General features: G+C 46.4%; 1 protein-coding gene across 1 annotated transcript in view; it reads left to right on the forward strand.

The window, feature by feature from the left end:
* The window catches only part of Ide (insulin degrading enzyme), a 116,937-nt gene extending 99,633 nt beyond the window's left edge, over nt 1-17,304 (forward strand). The window contains 3 exon segments of the mRNA XM_032891853.1: nt 13,843-13,915; nt 14,455-14,522; nt 15,164-17,304. Of these exon segments, the coding sequence (XP_032747744.1) occupies nt 13,843-13,915; nt 14,455-14,522; nt 15,164-15,259 (237 nt within the window). The 3' untranslated portion in view covers nt 15,260-17,304.
* The last annotated feature ends 1,095 nt before the right edge of the window (nt 17,305-18,399 follow it).

Raw genomic sequence — 18,399 nt, forward strand, 5'->3', positions numbered from 1 at the left:
TTTTTTTTTTTTTTTTTTTTTTTTTTTTTTTTTTTTTTTTTTTTTGCCAATCCTCCTATTTCTTACTCTTTTTCAGATGTGACCCTCCCCCGTCTTAAGGCCTTCATACCTCAGCTGCTGTCCCGGCTGCACATTGAAGCCCTTCTCCATGGCAACATAACAAAGCAGGTGCGAGGTGGTGTTTTAGCAGGCTTCTCTGGATTGCCACAGAAATTACTTCCTCTATTCTGTGTCAGAATTGCCTCAGCTTTCTCTGTGGAAATCTATCCTAGAGTTAGGATAGTTAACTAAGGCTGTCTCTGCTGCTGTTGCCTGACCTACACCGTCAGAGAAGAAATGGAACTGATTGTCCCTAGTGTAGGCTCACAGACTGCAGAATCAGGACCTCATTCAAGCCCCGACACTGCATACTGGATATGTAATCTTATGAAAATGTGTTTTCTCTGCTCCCCAAATCACAAGCCTAGTTCACAGCATACAAAAAACACTACAACATTTCCATGACAGTCTGCCTCAAGGGCCCGGACTGTCACTCGGTATTCGGCCTCAAACAATATGGCCAAGGTCAGACGCTTGCCCGTGGTAGCTTAGTTCTCGTCTACACTTACGTTCATCTTCTCTGTTCTGCATCCGTGGTCAAGGTCACCGATGTGAGCTAACTGTTCCTTCCCGTACCTTTCCGTCTGTAGAAAGGCCTTTTACTCCTCTATCAGGACTGTGTGGAAGGTTGCTTGGATGTCTGTTTCTTTTCACCACCACCATATTAGTTTACAAACTCAGTTTTAATCCATTTGAATAGGATTAAATGAATTTAACATTTAAAATGTTTTTATGATCATATATTTTTGTTATTGTAATGGGCTATCCAGTATGCTGTTTTGATTTTCACACAGACAGGATGTGCTTGTGTTTTTTTTATAACACACTATGGTATTTCCTTCCCTCCAGGCTGCCTTAGGAGTTATGCAGATGGTAGAAGACACCCTTATTGAGCATGCTCACACCAAACCTCTCCTTCCAAGTCAGCTAGTCCGGTACAGAGAAGTTCAGCTCCCCGACCGTAAGTTGAAATGAGCTGTATAATAATGTGGTATATTACAATGAATTGAATATGCTTGGAAATAACATATAGTTTCATGTTGGAGATCTACAGGAAGCCTCATTTATAGAAATATGATTGATTACAAGTAGGTGGTTTTGCCAGAAAGTTCCTTGGTTGGTGAGCCATGTACATGAAATTAAAGGCAGGCAGTAATTTTGAGGAGATTGACATTGGAATTGACTAGTACTTGCATATAGAGGAGTCAGAGACTAAAACTCTCATGCAGCTAATGAGATATGAACTGTGAGACCTGGAGAGGTGCTCAGTGGGTGAGGTCATGCATGCACTGTTCCTGGAGAGGACATGACTTCTGTTTCCAGCATCCATGTTGGGGACTTAAAACCACCTTTAACTCACTCCAGCTACAGGGCATCTGATGCCCTGTATCCTCCATAGGTACCTGATTTCTCGAGCACAGATACACATGCGTGCATGCGTGCGTGCATACACACACACGTCATACACAACATGCCCGGAAGGGCATAGTCGTGCACCCCATTAATCCTAGCACTTGAGAGGCAGAGTCAATTGGATCACTCTGAGTTCAAGGGAAGGCTGGCCTACATAGTAGCTTGCAGGCTAATCAGGGATACACAGTGAGAATTTTGTCTAAACGAACAAAAGAAAGCTGGGCTAGAGTTGTGGTTTAACTGGTAAGGGCTCACCTACTACAGAATAGAGGTGATCATGGTACATGTTTATATTCTCAGTCTTGGAGGTGGAGGCAGGAAGATGAGATACCACGATAATGAGTTAGAAGCTAGCCTGGAATATGTGACTGTCTCACAAATGCAGATAACAACATATTCCTTATGTTTTTATAAGGAGCCAGCATAAGGAAAAACTTTTATATGTTGAGATTTATAATATTAGATCATAGTTATATTGACATAGCTTCTTTTGATGCAGAAACTCAATGAGCATGGTTTCAGTGTGCAAAATATAGTGGGGACATAGTAGACAGAATGAGGGCATTGACACTTCAGGCCACTTGTCACTGTTGGTGTTCCCTGTGCATGCAGTGCCCATGTCCCCTTCCCTGTGTTACAGGGCCTTTGTCTATGCTCTGTTCTCTCCCCTGGCCTGTCAGACAGCTATGACAAAATACCCAGTATAAGAGGTGGGAAGCAATTAATTTTGAGTCACAGTTTTGAAAGTTTCAGGTCATGGGTATTTCACTGTTTGCTCTTGTACTTATTATTTTTTAAAGATTTATTTATTTTACGTATATGAGTACACTGTAGCTATCTTCAGACACACCAGAAGAGGGCATCAGATCTCATTACAGATGGTTGTAATGGGATTTGGTTGCTGGGAATTGAACTCAGGACCTCTGGAAGAGCAGTCAGTGCTCTTAACCACTGAGCCATCTCTCCAGCACCGCTCTTGTACTTATAACAAAGTAGTATATAAGAGCATATGGTGAAGGAGTCCCTCACCACAAGACAGCCTAGCAGTAAAGAGAAGGGGTGTGGCCAGGGTCCCAGTGTCCCTCTCAAGCAGATGTTCCCAAAGACTTCCTTCCACCGGGTCCCACTTGTACTAAAGCTTTTGCCACCTTCTGATAGTGCCCAAGGCTGGGGACCAAGCTCTGTAGGGATAGGGATGTGGCTCAGTGGTAGAGCATTTGTCCAGAATGTGCAAGGCCCCAATTTAATCCCCGAGACTTGGCCCAGGCTGTAACACCCTCTGAATTTTTCTGATATCCTCAGCTGGAATAACTACTTGTGAGTTTTTCTGAAACATCAGAGCTCTCAGCACTTTGGCTCTCGTGAGGATTAAAGGGCATCACTGTTTTATGAGATTACGCACTCCTTTAAAGGCAGGGGCTTGCTTTAAGTGGCTACTAAAGCAACCCAGCTATGTTATTACTTCACGCCACCTCTGTGGAACACAGCTGGTTGTGCTGTTATGCATGGCCGGTCATCACGAAGCAGATAAAGGTTATCCGGTGCTGCTTCTAGCCTGTTCCTCAGCCACTGCAGAGAGGAAGAGTGAGGATCTGCTGACCAAGAACCATCCCTTTGGGCTGAGCATGCAGCTCTGAGGTGGAACCTGTTTAAAGGCAGTCGGGGTGTGTGTGTGTGTGTGTGCGTGTGTGTGTGCATTCATTACTGGGTTCAAGCTTCAAACCAAAAGGAAGAAGCACCTGCAGCATTTACCTTCATGTGAAGGGAGCCAGTCTGGAAAGAGAACGTCAAAGTGAAGTTTTCATGCCTCTTCCTTCTTTCCCTCTCTTAGGACCCTGCCTTTTGCTTCCTGATTGTTCCGTCAAATTGTCACAACCTCAGAAATAGCACAGCTTACATTCCCAGTCTCAAAATGAAGGTGTTAGAAAATTACTCTGATGTAGCCAGCTGATCAGATGTGGATGCCTTCACTTGATTCTCTATTGGAAGGCATTTACAGCTGAACAGCTAAGTCTTATGCACTGTGAAGGAGAAAATATTTTGGGATATGTGTGAAAAACTAGAAGATGAAAGTTTAAGGAAAGAAAACTTGTCTGTGGAGCGGGCAGACACAGTGTGGTTGAGCATGCATGTAGTCTCAGCACTCGTGAGACAGCGGCGAGAGGATTCCATGGCAGACCCAGCTGTGTTAATTGTCTTCTGTTGCTATGGTAAAACACTGACCAAAGCCTTCCTGGGGAGGAAAGGATTTATCATCTCACAGGGTACAGTCCACCATCAGGGGAAGCCAAGACAGGAACTCAAGGCAGGAGCCTGAAGCAGAAACCCCGAGAAAGGACACTGCTAACTGGCTTACTTCTCATGGCTTACCCAGCCACTTTTCTGGGAGGTTTTATTTAAGACAAGGTGTCACATTGTAACCTTGGCTGGCCTGGAACTCACTAGGTAAACCACACTGTGGCCTCAAACTCATAAAGATCAGCTGTGCTGTGCTGGGAGTAAAGGCAGGCACCAAGCCCCTTCTTGGCTACTTTCCTTACACAGCCCAGGCCTACCTACCCAGGTGTGGCACTACCCGCAGTGGGCTGCACTCTTTCTCCCATAAATAAATTACCTACCAAGAAAATGCCCCACTTACATGTCCTCAGATTGGTCTGATGGAGGAAGTTCCTGAACTGAAACTCTTCCTCCCCAGAATGTCTGAACTTGCATCAAATTGATGAATACCAGCACAAACGGTTATATGACAGCAAGTTCAAGGCCAGCCTCAGCTACATGGTGAGACTTTGTCTCAAAAACCACTAAGACAAAGACATAAAGTTAAGCAAATGTACTCTGACTTTATTAAAACCACAGATAATTTTGAGCCTGCTCTCTTTCTGAAACTTCTCAGGAGGATGGTTTGTTTACCAGCGGAGGAACGAAGTCCACAATAACTGTGGCATTGAGATTTACTACCAGACAGACATGCAGAGCACCTCGGAGAACATGTTCCTGGAGCTCTTCTGCCAGATTATCTCTGAGCCTTGCTTCAACACTCTGCGTACCAAGGAGCAGCTTGGTGAGAAGAAAATGGGGATTGCAGGATACCAGAGACTGTAAAGGACATTCCCCACTTGCACAGTCACATGGCACTGTGTACCAAGCCCGCTACATTTAGATGTGAGAGCCTTGTTTGCAGGGAAACTGTGAAAGCCTTGTGTATATGGAGCTGCTTCTGAAAGATGAGCTGTTAACGTCTTGCAGATACAAGAGCTGCTGTGTTCTTCCTTCCTCTTCCTTCTCTTCCTCCTTTTCCTCATCCTTTTTCCTTTCTTTTTATGGTGAGGAGTTTGGACTCCGTCTCCTCTTTTTACATGTTTCTGCCACTGAACTATGTCCTTAGCCCTACTGTTAAAGCAATTCAGAATGAGATGATACTGAGTTTCTATTTCATGCTATAAAAGGTAGGGAAGAAAGAATGCTAGGGGTAGGCCTGCAGGTAGTGCAGGGGAAGCAAGTCCTGCGGGGGAGCTTAGCTTTACAAGCCTTGAACATCTGAGGGCAGTGCTTCCTCTCACGTGTCCCTGAATCCAGTGCTGGAGAGACACGAAGTGTTTGCGTTTGCACTTGGTTGGAAGTCCTGGAGAGCCTAGCACTTTTGGTCAATGAGGAAAAAAGTTCACACTTGGAAGGTGGAGGCGCCATCCTCAGCTACTTAGACAGTTCTAGACCATTCTGGGCAGCATGAGGCCCATCTCAAAGAAAACAAACAACAAGAACAAAAAGAAGTTCCCATAATGGCTGGGAAGAAAGGATTTGAAAGGATACAGGTGTGTCTCTCCACATACTCTGTCATTTTAAAGCATTCCCTATGCTGGGCGCTGATCTTGGAGAATGGACACATCATGGATAGTTCTTCCTCCCAAAAGAGCTCAAGTCACAATGGCTGACCTGTGAAAGAGTAACAATTATTCAGTGTTCCTGTAAGAGTGTTCAAATAGCACAGCTCCTGAGGACTGTAACTTGCCCAGAGACCCTGGGGCCCAGAGTGTCTTCCGTGGTAGATCCGTACAGAGCTGATGAAGGGAAAAGCCAGGAGCTCAGTGGAGAGAAGGGTTGGGAATGTTACCTGTGAAGGAAAGGCAACTGGCACTCTGTGAGCACACGGCGGGGCGTGACCCCCAGTGGTTGCTGCTGTCTGAGGTGCACAGTCTGCTTCACTCTCTGCGGCCTGTTCTGCCTCAAACGTTGGTAACTAAAGTGGAGCCTCCACATCTCCACACACTCTCAGGCCTGTGTCTAGAGCCTGACCTAGTGACTGACAGTGTCCTGGACCTGCACATGCTCTGAGGCCCTGGCTCACCGCACATTCTCCTGGTCTGTGCTGCTCCTGGGCCACAGTGGGTTCCTAGTGGCACATGCTGAGCCTGCCACCAGTTATACATTGGAATTCCATTTGGGGAAGGTGACATTCTATGACTGCAGACACTGCTACCGGCATCATCAAGGCCTAGTGATATACACAAGATAGGAAAGACTACCAGTGTGGACAAGGACGTTGCCCTTGTCCAGAAACTGCTGTACCCAGGTTTGCTGCAGGTTCCCAACTAGAGGAGCATGTCCATACGCCAGAGAATGGACCTGTTGACTAATGAAGAGACTGACTAAACACTTTCAGTGCACATGCACCAGGGCAAGTGTTAGATGCTGAAAGCCGTCAGGGGCATGCAATTTACTGTGAACCAAGAGGGCCTGATGCTACTTTGATATCCTGTGGTAACAGCTGGTGCAACACACTGCAAGCCTCCCCTTGTTCAATGACCTGATCAATAGTCCTGTCTTTGTGGTCCATAGCAAATATGCCTCTGTTGGCTGCCACGAGTTGGAGATGCCTTGGACACCAGCTACTGTAACTGGAGGCCTGTGCCCAGATCTCACACCCTGCTCTGTTCTGAGAGAGAATGCTAGCACTGTTTGCTTCATGTGGGCAGCTCCCCCACACTCTGCTCATGCACAGGCCTTCAGGACCCCAGTGAGGCTCTCCGTAAGGTAGCACCCTTCCACCCACCTCTGATAGTCTCAGAACTCAAAGGAAAAAATCTACATGGGCCTCTCCTTCTGGCCACTGGAGTCTCTGTCTTCAGCTAGAACTTGCCCACGGTGCTTTTGATGTTGTAGGTGTCACTACTGAACTTGAGCAGGAAGATGCAGCTAGAGTGGCTTTGAACTAGAAAGAGCAAAATAAAATAACGTGAGTCTGCAAAAGACGGAGATGGGAGAGAGAGAGAATGTGTTGGGGGAGGGGCACTGTCTCAGCACAGATGTTGGTACATCTGTGACCTTCAGTTGGCTTGTCCTGGAGGGCCGGGTTGCCCAGAGCTGGTCCCGGACCAGATTACCCAGCCACTGCTTCATGGAGATGGCTGTATGGGGGCTTAGATGGGAAAGCCAGGGCCGAGGACTTGGCTAGGGCACCAGAGTGAGCTCCGCAGTTTGGAGGAGTGGGAATAACTTGCACATAGTAAGCATCAGAGTCAGGGAAGTCATGGGGTTTGAAGGATGAAGAGGATTATGGGTTGTTTTGTTTTTAAGAAAAAAAGTCACCCTCGAGTTTTCTTCAGGGAGCCTTTCTGCTCAGTCCTTAGGAAGAGGACATTGCTCTAAGTGGTTCTATCTCCAGGTGCGAGGGAGCTGAAGTGGGTCTTACTTGCTCTGGAAGGCTAAGTGGTCTGAGTCCCGTGCAGAGGTCCTGACGGGCTGTGTGTGTGCTCTTCAGGCTATATCGTCTTCAGTGGGCCTCGTCGGGCCAACGGCATCCAGGGCTTGCGATTCATCATCCAGTCAGAAAAACCACCTCACTACCTGGAAAGCAGAGTGGAAGCCTTCTTGATCACATGGAAAGGCCATAGAAGGACATGACAGAGGGAGGCTTTCCAAAACATTCAGGCGTGGCGGTCATGCGACTTCGACTAAACCAAAGCGCTCTCTGCAGAGTCTTGTGGCATTACTGGGGGATCATCTCCCAGCAGTACAATTATGACAGAGGTATGTAAACCTTATCCAGTCACGGGTCTGAGGCACCAGGCATTCCATTATTGGTCATTTTGGGACACTTCGCTTCAAAATGTTGTTTTTTAAAATGGATTATTTAACAGTAATTTCCTGCTAGAAGCTGTCTCCTCCCAAATTAGATCTGCTCCACGTGTTTCACTGTGTCTGTCATGTCTGTGTGTAGCCCAGCCTGTGAGCACTGATACTTGAACATCTATTTTTGTATACATGACTTGGGGGGAAAGTGGCTTAAACTTCCATAAGGAAGTGCTGTCCCTGAACAGTTCAGGAATCTCAAGCTCTCCTCCACTCCAGGCGTGAGGGGTGTGTGTCCTGAAAGTCTCCTGCCTCCACGATTCCCTTCCCATTTCATGCCACAAGAGAGTAAGTAACAAGGCAAGCACAGTAGAAACCAGGAGATTGGTTGTATCCCTTTTCTGTATCCACCACTGAAGATTTGACCAACCCAGAGCCATGTGGACTCATTTTTCCTGCCTGTGGCTTTGGTTTGTTTTGTTTATTAAGCCAGGGGTCTCACTACATATCTGTGATCTGAACTTTGCTGTGTAGGACTAGGCTGGCCTCAGACTCCTAGGGCGCTGGTTCTGCCTTGGCATCCCAAGTGCTGGGATTGAGGTGTTTTCAGTGTGCCTCGGCCTTCCCTGTGGTTAGCAGTCAGCTCCCTGTCAGTTAACTGGTCCTGATCCAGCATCCCACACTGTGCATGAAACAAACTGGTTCCAGGCTGTCGTAGCTACTGTAGCATGTGCTGTGACTTTACCTGGAATCTGCCTCCTGTGGAGATAGCAGTTGGTGGCTTTAAAACATGGGTTCATGGGCAGGAGAGAAGGCATCAGTCAGGTACCACCTGCTGCTCAGCCCAAAACCTGAGTTCGATCCCTGGAACCAACAGGGGGAGAGAAACCCAACCAAAAGCTACACTGTGGCTTTCACACAGGCACACGGATGGGAAAGTCCTTAAACTCGTAGGTGCTCAAGGGGCTCAGAGCGAGGCGCATCGTCTTTCAGTGCAGTACTTTGGACCGTTTAAGGTAGAGAATACTTATGAATTACTGCTTGGTTGTGTTTTCAGATAACATAGAGGTTGCATATTTAAAGACACTCACCAAGGACGATATCATCAAATTCTACAAGGTCAGTGGCTCTGTTATCCAGACTGTTGTATTTTCTGACTAGTATGTATGTATTTACCGCATGTCAAGGTCAGGCAGCTTGCACTAGTTCCTCTCCCACCATGTGGGTCCCTTGCTGCCAGACTTGGCAGTGGGTTTCTTTCCCACCATAGCCGTGTTGGCTCCTCAAGTTTGGTTGACAGTGAACTTGCTACACTGTGGACTGCTGCTTTGAACTGCCCGGACTGGATTTCTGAAGGTGTTTTTGTAGAATTAAGGATTTGGCCTGTTGCTGTTAGACTCAGTTCCCTCTGTGTGACAGGGACTACAGCAGCTCTTGTGGTTTCCAAACCTCCCTTTGCAAGCTCCTTCTCTTGATTCGGCTTCTGCCGAGCTCTGTAAAAACATTGCTGAGCTTTTTAGTGGGGCAGGGGTAGCAAAGGGAACACAGTACACAGTCAGCTTCGAGAGTTTGCTGTGTCACTGTGCTTCCTGGGAAGTGTCGCAGAGAGGCCCCTGCCTGGGAGGGCCTCCAGCACAGCTCTAAGAAACGCTGTTCAGCTAAGTCTCCCTCCATAATGAAGGGAGAGATTAAATAAATGCACATCCTAGTCAGGGTTATCATCACTGCAGTGAGACTCAGGAGCAGAGCAAGCCAGGAGGAAAGGGTTTATGTGGCTGGCCTTCCAAATCACTGTTCATTTCGCTGAAGGAAGGGGACAGGGACTCAGATGGGCAGGTGCCTTGAAGCAGGAGCTGATCAGAGGCCATGGGGGTTTGAGGGAGAGGGCTGCTTACCGGCTTGCTCCTCACATCTTTCTCAGCCTGCTTCCTTATAGAACCCGTGACCACCACAAGCCCCAGGGATGGCCCCACCCATAATAGCCTGGGCCTTCCCCATCAAGCACTAATTAAGAAAGTGCCTTACTGGTTTGCCCACAGCCTGATCTTTAGAGGCATTTTCTCTGCTGAGGTTTCCTCCTCTCAGATTACTCTAGCTTGTGTCAAGTTGACATAAAACTAGCCAGCTAACATAGCCTGTCAAATGAAGAATTTCAAAGTTTATGCCACAGAGGAATTGTGCTTAAAGTGTTACACATTCTTTGAATTTGTTGGGACTTCTAATTTACATAAAATTTACATAAAATATTTTTGTGCTTGATTGTAAAACAAGGAAAAATAATAGTCTGTGCTTACCTTAGCACCGCAGAGCTGCTCCCTATTTTTTTTATCTACTTAGCCCAGATTGTTTGTGATTCTGATCTATCTGATACAGGAAGAGAACTATGCGCATGCTCTCTCTCTCCTCTCTCTCTCTCTCTCTCTCTCTCTCTCTCTCTCTCTCTCTCTCTCTCTCTCTCTGCCCACAGTGAAGTCAGCACTTGCCATTCTCTTTAAGATGGCCACACGAGCAGTGAGACTCCCTACTCACATGTCTGGGGCACTAGGGTTTTCACACCCTTTTGCTTCATCACCAGGATCCTGTGGCAAGAGAAGAGTCAGGAAACTAGAACAGCCCTGACTTGGCTGTTTCGTAGCAGAAATTGATTATACAGAACACAGTTACTGTGCCATGGTCCCCTCATCTACACATCCACAGAGCTGCTGTTTCCTGTGTCTGCAGAAAAGTCAGTGAGGTTCACATCACCTTAACGATAGACAGGGAGACAGACTGCAGAGCTGGACAGGAAGCTTACGGTCCTGACCACTGTGCAGGGATGAGGGCCTGTATGTTAGCTGGCTGTGGTGGTACTCACCTGAGCCTCACACACACAAAAGGAGACTGTGTCTCAAAACAAACAAAAAGATTCTCTTTTTATTCTGTTGAGGAGGTATTTGCTTGTGAGTGAAGGAGCCTATGGAGGCCGTAAGGGAACTCTGGATCCTCTGGATTAGAGTCACAGGCAGTTGTGAACGGCCTGGTGTTGGTGTTGAGAACTGAACTCAGACCCTCTGTAAGAGCATTGTATACTTCTAAGCACTACGCTATTGGTTTTTTAAGGCAAGGGACTCATTCTGTAGCCCAAACTAGCCTTGAACTAATAGCAATTCTTCTGCCTCTGTGTCTTAAATGTTGTGGAAATAGCTGTGTGTAGCATGCCTGGTTCGCATGTGTATGTTTGAGCCACTTTGAAGGTAGAAGTGGATGGCTGGACTCATTACTTCTGTTGCCTTGGTGAAGGAAAGTCTTTCTCTCATTGCACTAAACTCTCCTTGTCCTTTTCAACGATAGCCTTTTTTATATGCATATATAAAAAGCACATTTTTAACGTGATATTTCACCCCAAGTGCACTCTGTCTACTTGAAGAGCCGCAGCAGGGTGCTGAGGGCAGAGTTGGGTGTGGGGTGTTCACCGTCAGCCTGGGCATTGCCTGATGTGCTCTCAGGTCGGCCTGGGTCCATCATGAGATCTGCAGGGCAGCTGCAGGAGCATGCAGGGTCTGACACAGACCGGGAACTCACACGACCCCGCCCCAAACTAGTTGATCTGTTACTTCACCCAAGTTTGAAGCCTCAGTTTCCTGCTCTGTAAAGTAAGAGGCTTATTGAAGGAAGTATGTGATTGCCACTTTGTGACATTTATTAAATAGGTAGTCTCAGGCTTTTTGACAGTCGGAATGTATTTTCCTTCCAGATGTTATAAAATACATTTTAGCAGTGTTTATTTACAACCTGCAGGCTGCTTCACTTTGTGAGGACAAGTGTTTGTTCTCAGTTGCTTACAACCGAGAGTGATCACATTCAGTCCTGTCTGGGTTCTGAGATTGTCATCCTCAAGTATTACTTGTCACAGCTGTTCACAAAAGACCACACCCCAGTATAACCTCCAATAATGCCCCCCAGAAGGGATGAAACAGTGCCTTTTCTCTGGATAAGAAATGCCTACGTACTGAGTTTGTGACAATAGTGATTATGGAAATCACTCACTCTTGGATTTAAAAATGAGCACATTTGGCCTGGAGAGAGGCTCAGTGACCAAGAGCACTGACTGCTCTTCTATACGTCCTGAGTTCAAATCCCAGCAACCACATGGCGGCTCACAACCATCTGTAATGGAATCTAGCACCCTCTTCTGGTGTGTCTGAAGACAGCAACAGTGTGTACAGTACACTTACATAAAGCAAATAAATCTTTATTTTAAAAAAAAGGTTTTAAAAAACCGAGCACATTTATACCAACGGGGCTAAGTGTAGAAGAGTCATTGCTCTAACTGCCCTCCCCCTGGGGTTCCGCAAGGCACTGGCAGACACCCCTGGAAGAAGGGCTTCATGATTGTGTACGCTTGTGCAGTCATGGAGTATATTACCGTTTTAAGTTCTGTAGCCTGTGTTTGCTTTATCTCAATTGGCAAAGCATTCTTATTTAAATTCTCATTCTGGAGCCTTTTTGTTTTTTTAAACAAAGAATTGTAAAAGTTTCTCTAAGTTCTGTTTTACCAAAAGGTGGAATAGTTTGTTTCTATAAACAAACAAACAAGGCAGGTAAGGAAATGTAAAACTGAAACGCTTCAGGTTGACAAGAGGGGGTGACAAGGGGTCAAGAATAGACTTTTGATGCTCGGTGTTGTGGCACAGCCTTTAGTAAGAAGGGCAAATGAATGAATCTCTGTGAGTTCAAGGCTCACCTAGTCTACATAGTGAGTTCTGGGCTAGCCAAGGCTACACAGTGAGACTGTCCTTTTTGCGGGGTTGGGGAGTAGGATGAAGAGAGGGTTTCACTCTGTATGTAGCTCTACATGTCCTGGAACTTGAAGTCACAGCCTGCCTCTTGAGTGCTGGAATCAAAGACATGTGACACTACTCCAGGCTGAGACCCTGTTTCTTAAAGATCTTTACAAGCAACCTTTTGGGAGGTTTTACAAAGCAAACATTGGAAGCAAACTTACTAGAGTAAGAACAAAGTTCTCAGATGAGTTACTTGGGAGTCCCTCCTAGGCGCTGTTGGGCGCTCACTCCGTACACTGCACGGTTTCCTTTTAGATACCTGGACCAGTTTTATGAAATCACAATCTGTCCACAGCTGTTGAGTGGACTTGGTTTGTCCCGTAATCTTTTTCCTCTGAGAAGATGTTGCATCAGCTAAGGCTTCAGAGGAAGCTTCATCACAACGGTTATCCCATTGGCAAAAACAAGAAAGGTCCAGCTTTAGGGAGGGTCAGGAGAAACTTTCCCTCCCCTGCTCCACGCACCAGGCCTGCTCTGCGCACGAGGCTTACAGTGTTGGCCTTGCCGCTGTAAGCAAGGAAATCCCTCAGAAGAACCTGAGAGGCTAAGAACGCTTGAGTGCCGTTGACTGAGGCACAGTGTTTCTCTCCTGGAGTCCACATCATTAAAGCCGGCATCAGGACAACTCACTGAGAAAGATGTGAGCTCATGCAGGAAACTGCTGTATACAAGGCGGGACTCACTAAGTATCAGTGTACTGTCCCTGTGCTAGGTGAGAAAGCCACAGCTTCTCCCCCCACAAACTTCTAGTACAGAACTCGAGAAAGTCTTAGGGGAGCGAGGGTCGCGATTGTCCTGAGTGAGGGCCACTGGAGGAGCCAGGAATTGTGGCGCAGGCATATGATCTTAGCACTGGGTAGGCTGAGGAAGGACTTCAAGTTCAAGGCCTACCTGAGCTGCATGGCAATAGTCTGCCTGAGAAGGAAAGAGAGGAGGGAGGGAGGGAGGGAGGGAGGGAGGGAGGGAGGGAAGGTGTAGAAAGAAAGAATGGCACGTGACCACTAGGTGGCCCAGACATGAGGTGGCTCAACAGGTAAAGGTGCCTACCATAAAGCTGACCCCACACAGAAGACAGAGAGGATGTTGTCTGTCTGTATAGCCAGTTCTCACTATGAGTTTAAGCAAATCACTTAGTTACCTTGGACTTACGTTTCCTCATCTATAAAATGGGAGTAATTTTGGTAGTGCTAGGGGTGGGTATAGCCCAGTGGTAGAAAATTTGCCTGGCATGTGTAAGGTTCTGGGTTTGATTCCAAGCACCAAAAGTAAGTCTTGCTTGCCTTCTTGAATCTTTTAGAGTAAAATCATGTGAGAGGAGAGAAAAGAAGGCGTCTATTCACATCTAACTATGGCAACTGATTTTTCAGTGCCCCAGAGAGAACTTCATTTTAGGTTTCTAAGGTGTTCAAGACACTGACCTTGGCTTTCTTGTGCTTAGGAGATGTTGGCTGTGGACGCACCAAGGAGACATAAAGTATCCGTCCATGTTCTTGCCAGGGAAATGGATTCTTGTAAGTATTGGATAGTGACGTTAAAAACTCTGTGTTTTAATCTGACATCGAACCATATGATGGCTGACTCTTACGATAGTCACTCACCTTACAGAGCACCAGAGAGTGAAGATCTAAACAAAAGGACCTGAGGCAGGCTCTGTTCTGTTGACAGGTTGGGGGCAGGGGAGTGGAGTACTGGAGGAGCTGTGGTGGCTATGGCAATCTGGGCACCATGTCCAAAAGCAGCTGCGGGAACCACCTGCGGGTGGCATGGGAGGAGTGTCATCTACACCGTCCTCTCGCTTTTCAGAAAGGCAGAGCCTCAGATCTAGCCCAGGCAGACCAGAGAAGTAACTCTGCTCAGGCCAAGGGTGTACGGCCTCACAGCCACTCCCTTGAGCAGTGCTTAGGACAGGCACTCAGGACCTGCAAAGTATATGACGGGCCTGGTACAGAGGTGTTTGTACAAGGACTAAGTCTTGCTTAGATTTTTCTTTGAAAATTGCTCTTGTTGTAAGTGTGAATAAATAAAGAGTAGAGACTCTGTTTTCTTACAGGTCCTGTGGTTGGAGAGTTCCCCTCTCAGAATGATATAAATCTTTCCGAAGCGCCACCCTTGCCACAAGTAAGAAACCTTAGGCGTTGCCTGAGGCCTTCATACTTAAAGGAGTTTGTGATCAGAGTGAATGAGAACCTAGAGGTTCAGGTCACTGGTGTCGGGACTATTTGAGGTCTCCTCGTGTGTCTGCCACTCGGCCTCTGCCAAGTCTGCCTTTGCCTTTGTTTCACAGTCATGTGCTTCAGGCTGGCCTCAAACCCCCTGTATAGCTAGAGCTGCTTTAAACTCCTAATCCTCCTGCCTCAACCTCACAAGTGCTAGGCATGTGGGTGTGCTCCTTCAGCCCTGGCTTCGCCTCTGGTGTGAACTGTGTAACTGTGCACTGAGTCCTCTCCAGCCATGTCTTTCCCAGACTCACATACTAGAGTGGCAGTGTGTGGCCCTTTCTGTAGTATCTGTATTTACTAATCTCGAAAGACTAGCATTTCTGAAGGGTGAGGAGATGGGCAGCGTCGCCAGGCTTTCCTGGGTGTAAGCCAGCCCATGGATGCCCAGGGAAGGCCAAGGGTGCCGTGGTCTCTCCAGAGCAGACTTAGTCCATGACCCTTACTGTATTGCACCCCATCCTGCCTTCCCCAAAAGGTCAATACCCTGCTCAGTCTAATTTCTAAACATAGCACACTAAAAAAACCTTTTTTCCTTTTCAGCCTGAGGTGATTCATAACATGACTGAATTCAAGCGCGGCCTGCCGCTGTTCCCCCTTGTGAAGCCACACATTAACTTCATGGCGGCAAAACTCTGAAGAAGCAGATTCGTCCCTGTGCCTTCCGGGGCCAGGAAAGCAGTCTCAGCTTTGAGTAGTTTCTGGCTTGCAATTAGAGAGACAAACAGAAAAGAGTTATCAGGCATTATTATGTAGAATGTTAAAAACCCAAAGTAATAAAATTATAAAGTCTTATAGATGTAGAATATTTTTAAAATCTCTTAAATATTTTAATTTTTTTCTTTTTATTCCTAAAAGAAATTTCCTTATATTAACTGCTTAATCTGAAGAAAGATATCTCAGTACAATCTTTCTTCCTTATTCTGTAAAATAGTCACTTGTCTGAAAAAAAATAAGAGCTTTTTTTCTTAAAGGCTTCAGAACATTTAGAAAGGATTACCTTTTTGAGACGCGATCAAGCTCAGATCTGCTTCTGTCGATGGTTCCTGTGAACCAGCAGAGCATCGCGGTGGGCAGATAGTGCACAAAGCGGTTCCGCGTTCCTTTACTAGTGAACCTGCTGATTAACTAAGGCATGGTTTTAATGTTTTTATAAAACTTGGGTATGTTTTTTAACCTTCTTAGTCAAATGCTGGAAAACCCAGAATACCCAATTTACAGTGCTAGAAATGCAGATTAACCTTAAATCAAGTTCGGAATTTCTCAGGATTCCTGTGGGTTCTCTCTCATCGAATTCTGTTGACATTTCTGTTTCTCGTAGTTGGTCTGCTGTGTTCCATCAGCAGACGCGTACTGCTGTACAGCGTGTGAGACATGCTGTGCTGACATCAGCTGTTGTGACTCCCCATAACTCCTAGGGTGAAGTTGTGATCCGTGTGTGAACTAAAACGTTTGCCCCTTTAGGGACTCAAAAGGCAGCAAATACAAAGCCACCTCCTTGGAGATACAAAACTGTTGTGTTCTTAAACAGCCAGTCTCCGTAAGACTCTAAACTCCCCACTGCTTCCGGTCTCATCTTGCCTTAAGTGTTATTTTTTGAATATATGAATATAAACATAAGATGATGACTGGAGTGGACTTTTAAAAAATATTTTTTTCACAAGATACTATTTTAGGTGAAAATGTTACTGTAGATTTAACAGCTGTTTTAAAGTATTTGCTATTATTAAAACTTCTTCAAGAACAAGCGTGGCTGTACTCCCACACACAGGCAATAGTAACAGAAAGTGCTCCTGTTTGTCCACCAGCTCAGGCAAAGTACAGAATGGCGTTTCCAAGTGACGTTTTACTGCCCCGTATTACTTGATTTGCCAGGATTTTCTGCTGTAGAATCTCGGCTTCTCACAGCTTAAGTTTCACATTTTCCAAATACGGTGAACTTGGGCAACTGTGGAGGCCGCTCTCCCCGTGGTGCTGCGACCGTCTTTTACCCACGTGTTCTAAGAGTCTCGCGGTGAAAAGCCCGTCTGTGTCCATCAGAAGACGTGAGTCTACACTGCCTTCTCCTCTGAGCTTCAGCCCAGCAGCCACGGTCGACTTTGAACTCCTCGATCCTCCTGCCTCCGCCTCTCAAGTGCCGGGATCAGGCGTGCGCCACCCCGCCCAGTGTGACTATGCAGCTTTTCATTGACCTGCAAAATATACACAAGATGAATCTAGACTTAGTCCTGAGTGTTCGAATCCATCATTGTGAAAGCGAACTACGGTCTGCTACCTTTCCAGTAATGACCCACATGCCGTTGAGTAACCTAGCTCTTTAAAAAAAATGGGTACAGTTAAAAGTTTGTCTTCTGTGTGAGAAAAGGCACCTGAAGAGATTGGAAACAATCCCATGTCGTCTTCCATGAACCTGCACGTGGTGTTCAGTGTGTTCCAGAGCTCCTGTGTGTCACTTGGCATCCAACCGTTCATCTCAGTGGGTCCAGGTGTGGTCCACGGACAGTAACATACCACCCAGAGACTGCGTGCACTCGAGCTTCGCAAGTGAGATTTGTGAAAAAGTCATGAGTTGCCAGAGACTTAAAAGTCTTTAATCAGTCAATGTGTAAGAGCATGTGACTCTGCCAGTGTGGCAGGGTCCTAGGGTTATCCTGTTTACAATAAATCTGACCTGGGACTCTGCACTCCGTGTTGTATTACTTTACAGTTTCAGTGAAATACTTCAGCTTCCCTGTCAGCATCTGCCCTTGGCAGGATAGTCTGTTAGAGGAAGCAGCGGGGCGGACTTGGGTGTGCGTGCGCAGACGCATGGGTGCACTCGCTGGTGCCCAGTAACTGCGGTTAACAAGCAGCTCGTTCATGCCCTTCTGGATGACGTGTAAAAGGGGAGCCTCTGGGTTGGAGACCAGAGTCTTGCTAAGCAGTGTCACTGACTCAAGTGAATTCATAGCTAAAACTCTCCTCCCATGCTCAATAAAGAAATTTAATTAACACCGATTTAACATCAATATTTCAGTAGATACAGAGGGGGAGCCCTTCTCAACTCATATCATAGTAACAAAGTGAAGAAAAAACAGCATATGATATTTCAGGTTAATAAGAGTGTTTGATGATGAAGTCTTCAAATGCGGGGTCCCCCCTCTGCCCCACTAGGGGGTAGAAACAGCTACTACTTAATGATGGGGTGCTGATACTTCTCCTAAGGCCCTCAGGAGGTCGCCTTCTCTAGTCAGTCTTGTGTCTGAGGTCCCAGACAGTGCAGCAGAGTATCAGCACTGGGAGAAATGAAAAGTTGTTTGTGGGCAACATGGTCATGTGCACACACAAAAAAAAATCATAAGGAATCTTCAGAATTATTAACAAGGTGTGAGGAAAGCATGACAAAAGATAGTCAACGTTAATACTCTGTGTGTGTGTGTGTGTGTGTGTAAAACAGAATTTAATGCTTGAATAAGTCAAAGTGTGAGGAGTTCAGGGATAAGTTATAAGGACATGGAAAAGTTAAATGCTAAAATTGCAACCAGACACAGTGAGTTCGTAACCAGGTCGTGGGAGAGCAGAGAAGGCCTGTGGCTGTGCACGCAGGGAGAGCATGGAGCTTAGGAAATGGCTCCTAACAAGGGAAGCAAAGCAAGACTCAAGTTGTTTAAAAGCAAATGAGGTTGGGTGTGCTGGCCCAACAGCAGTAGAGACAGTTTGAGGCCAGCCTGGTCTACGTAGGGAATTCCTAACTAGCCAGGACTACACGGTGAGACCCTCTCTAAAGTGGTGGGGACGAG

Source organism: Rattus rattus, chromosome 2 (assembly GCF_011064425.1).
Source record: "Rattus rattus isolate New Zealand chromosome 2, Rrattus_CSIRO_v1, whole genome shotgun sequence".
Classification (NCBI taxonomy): Eukaryota; Metazoa; Chordata; class Mammalia; order Rodentia; family Muridae; genus Rattus; species Rattus rattus.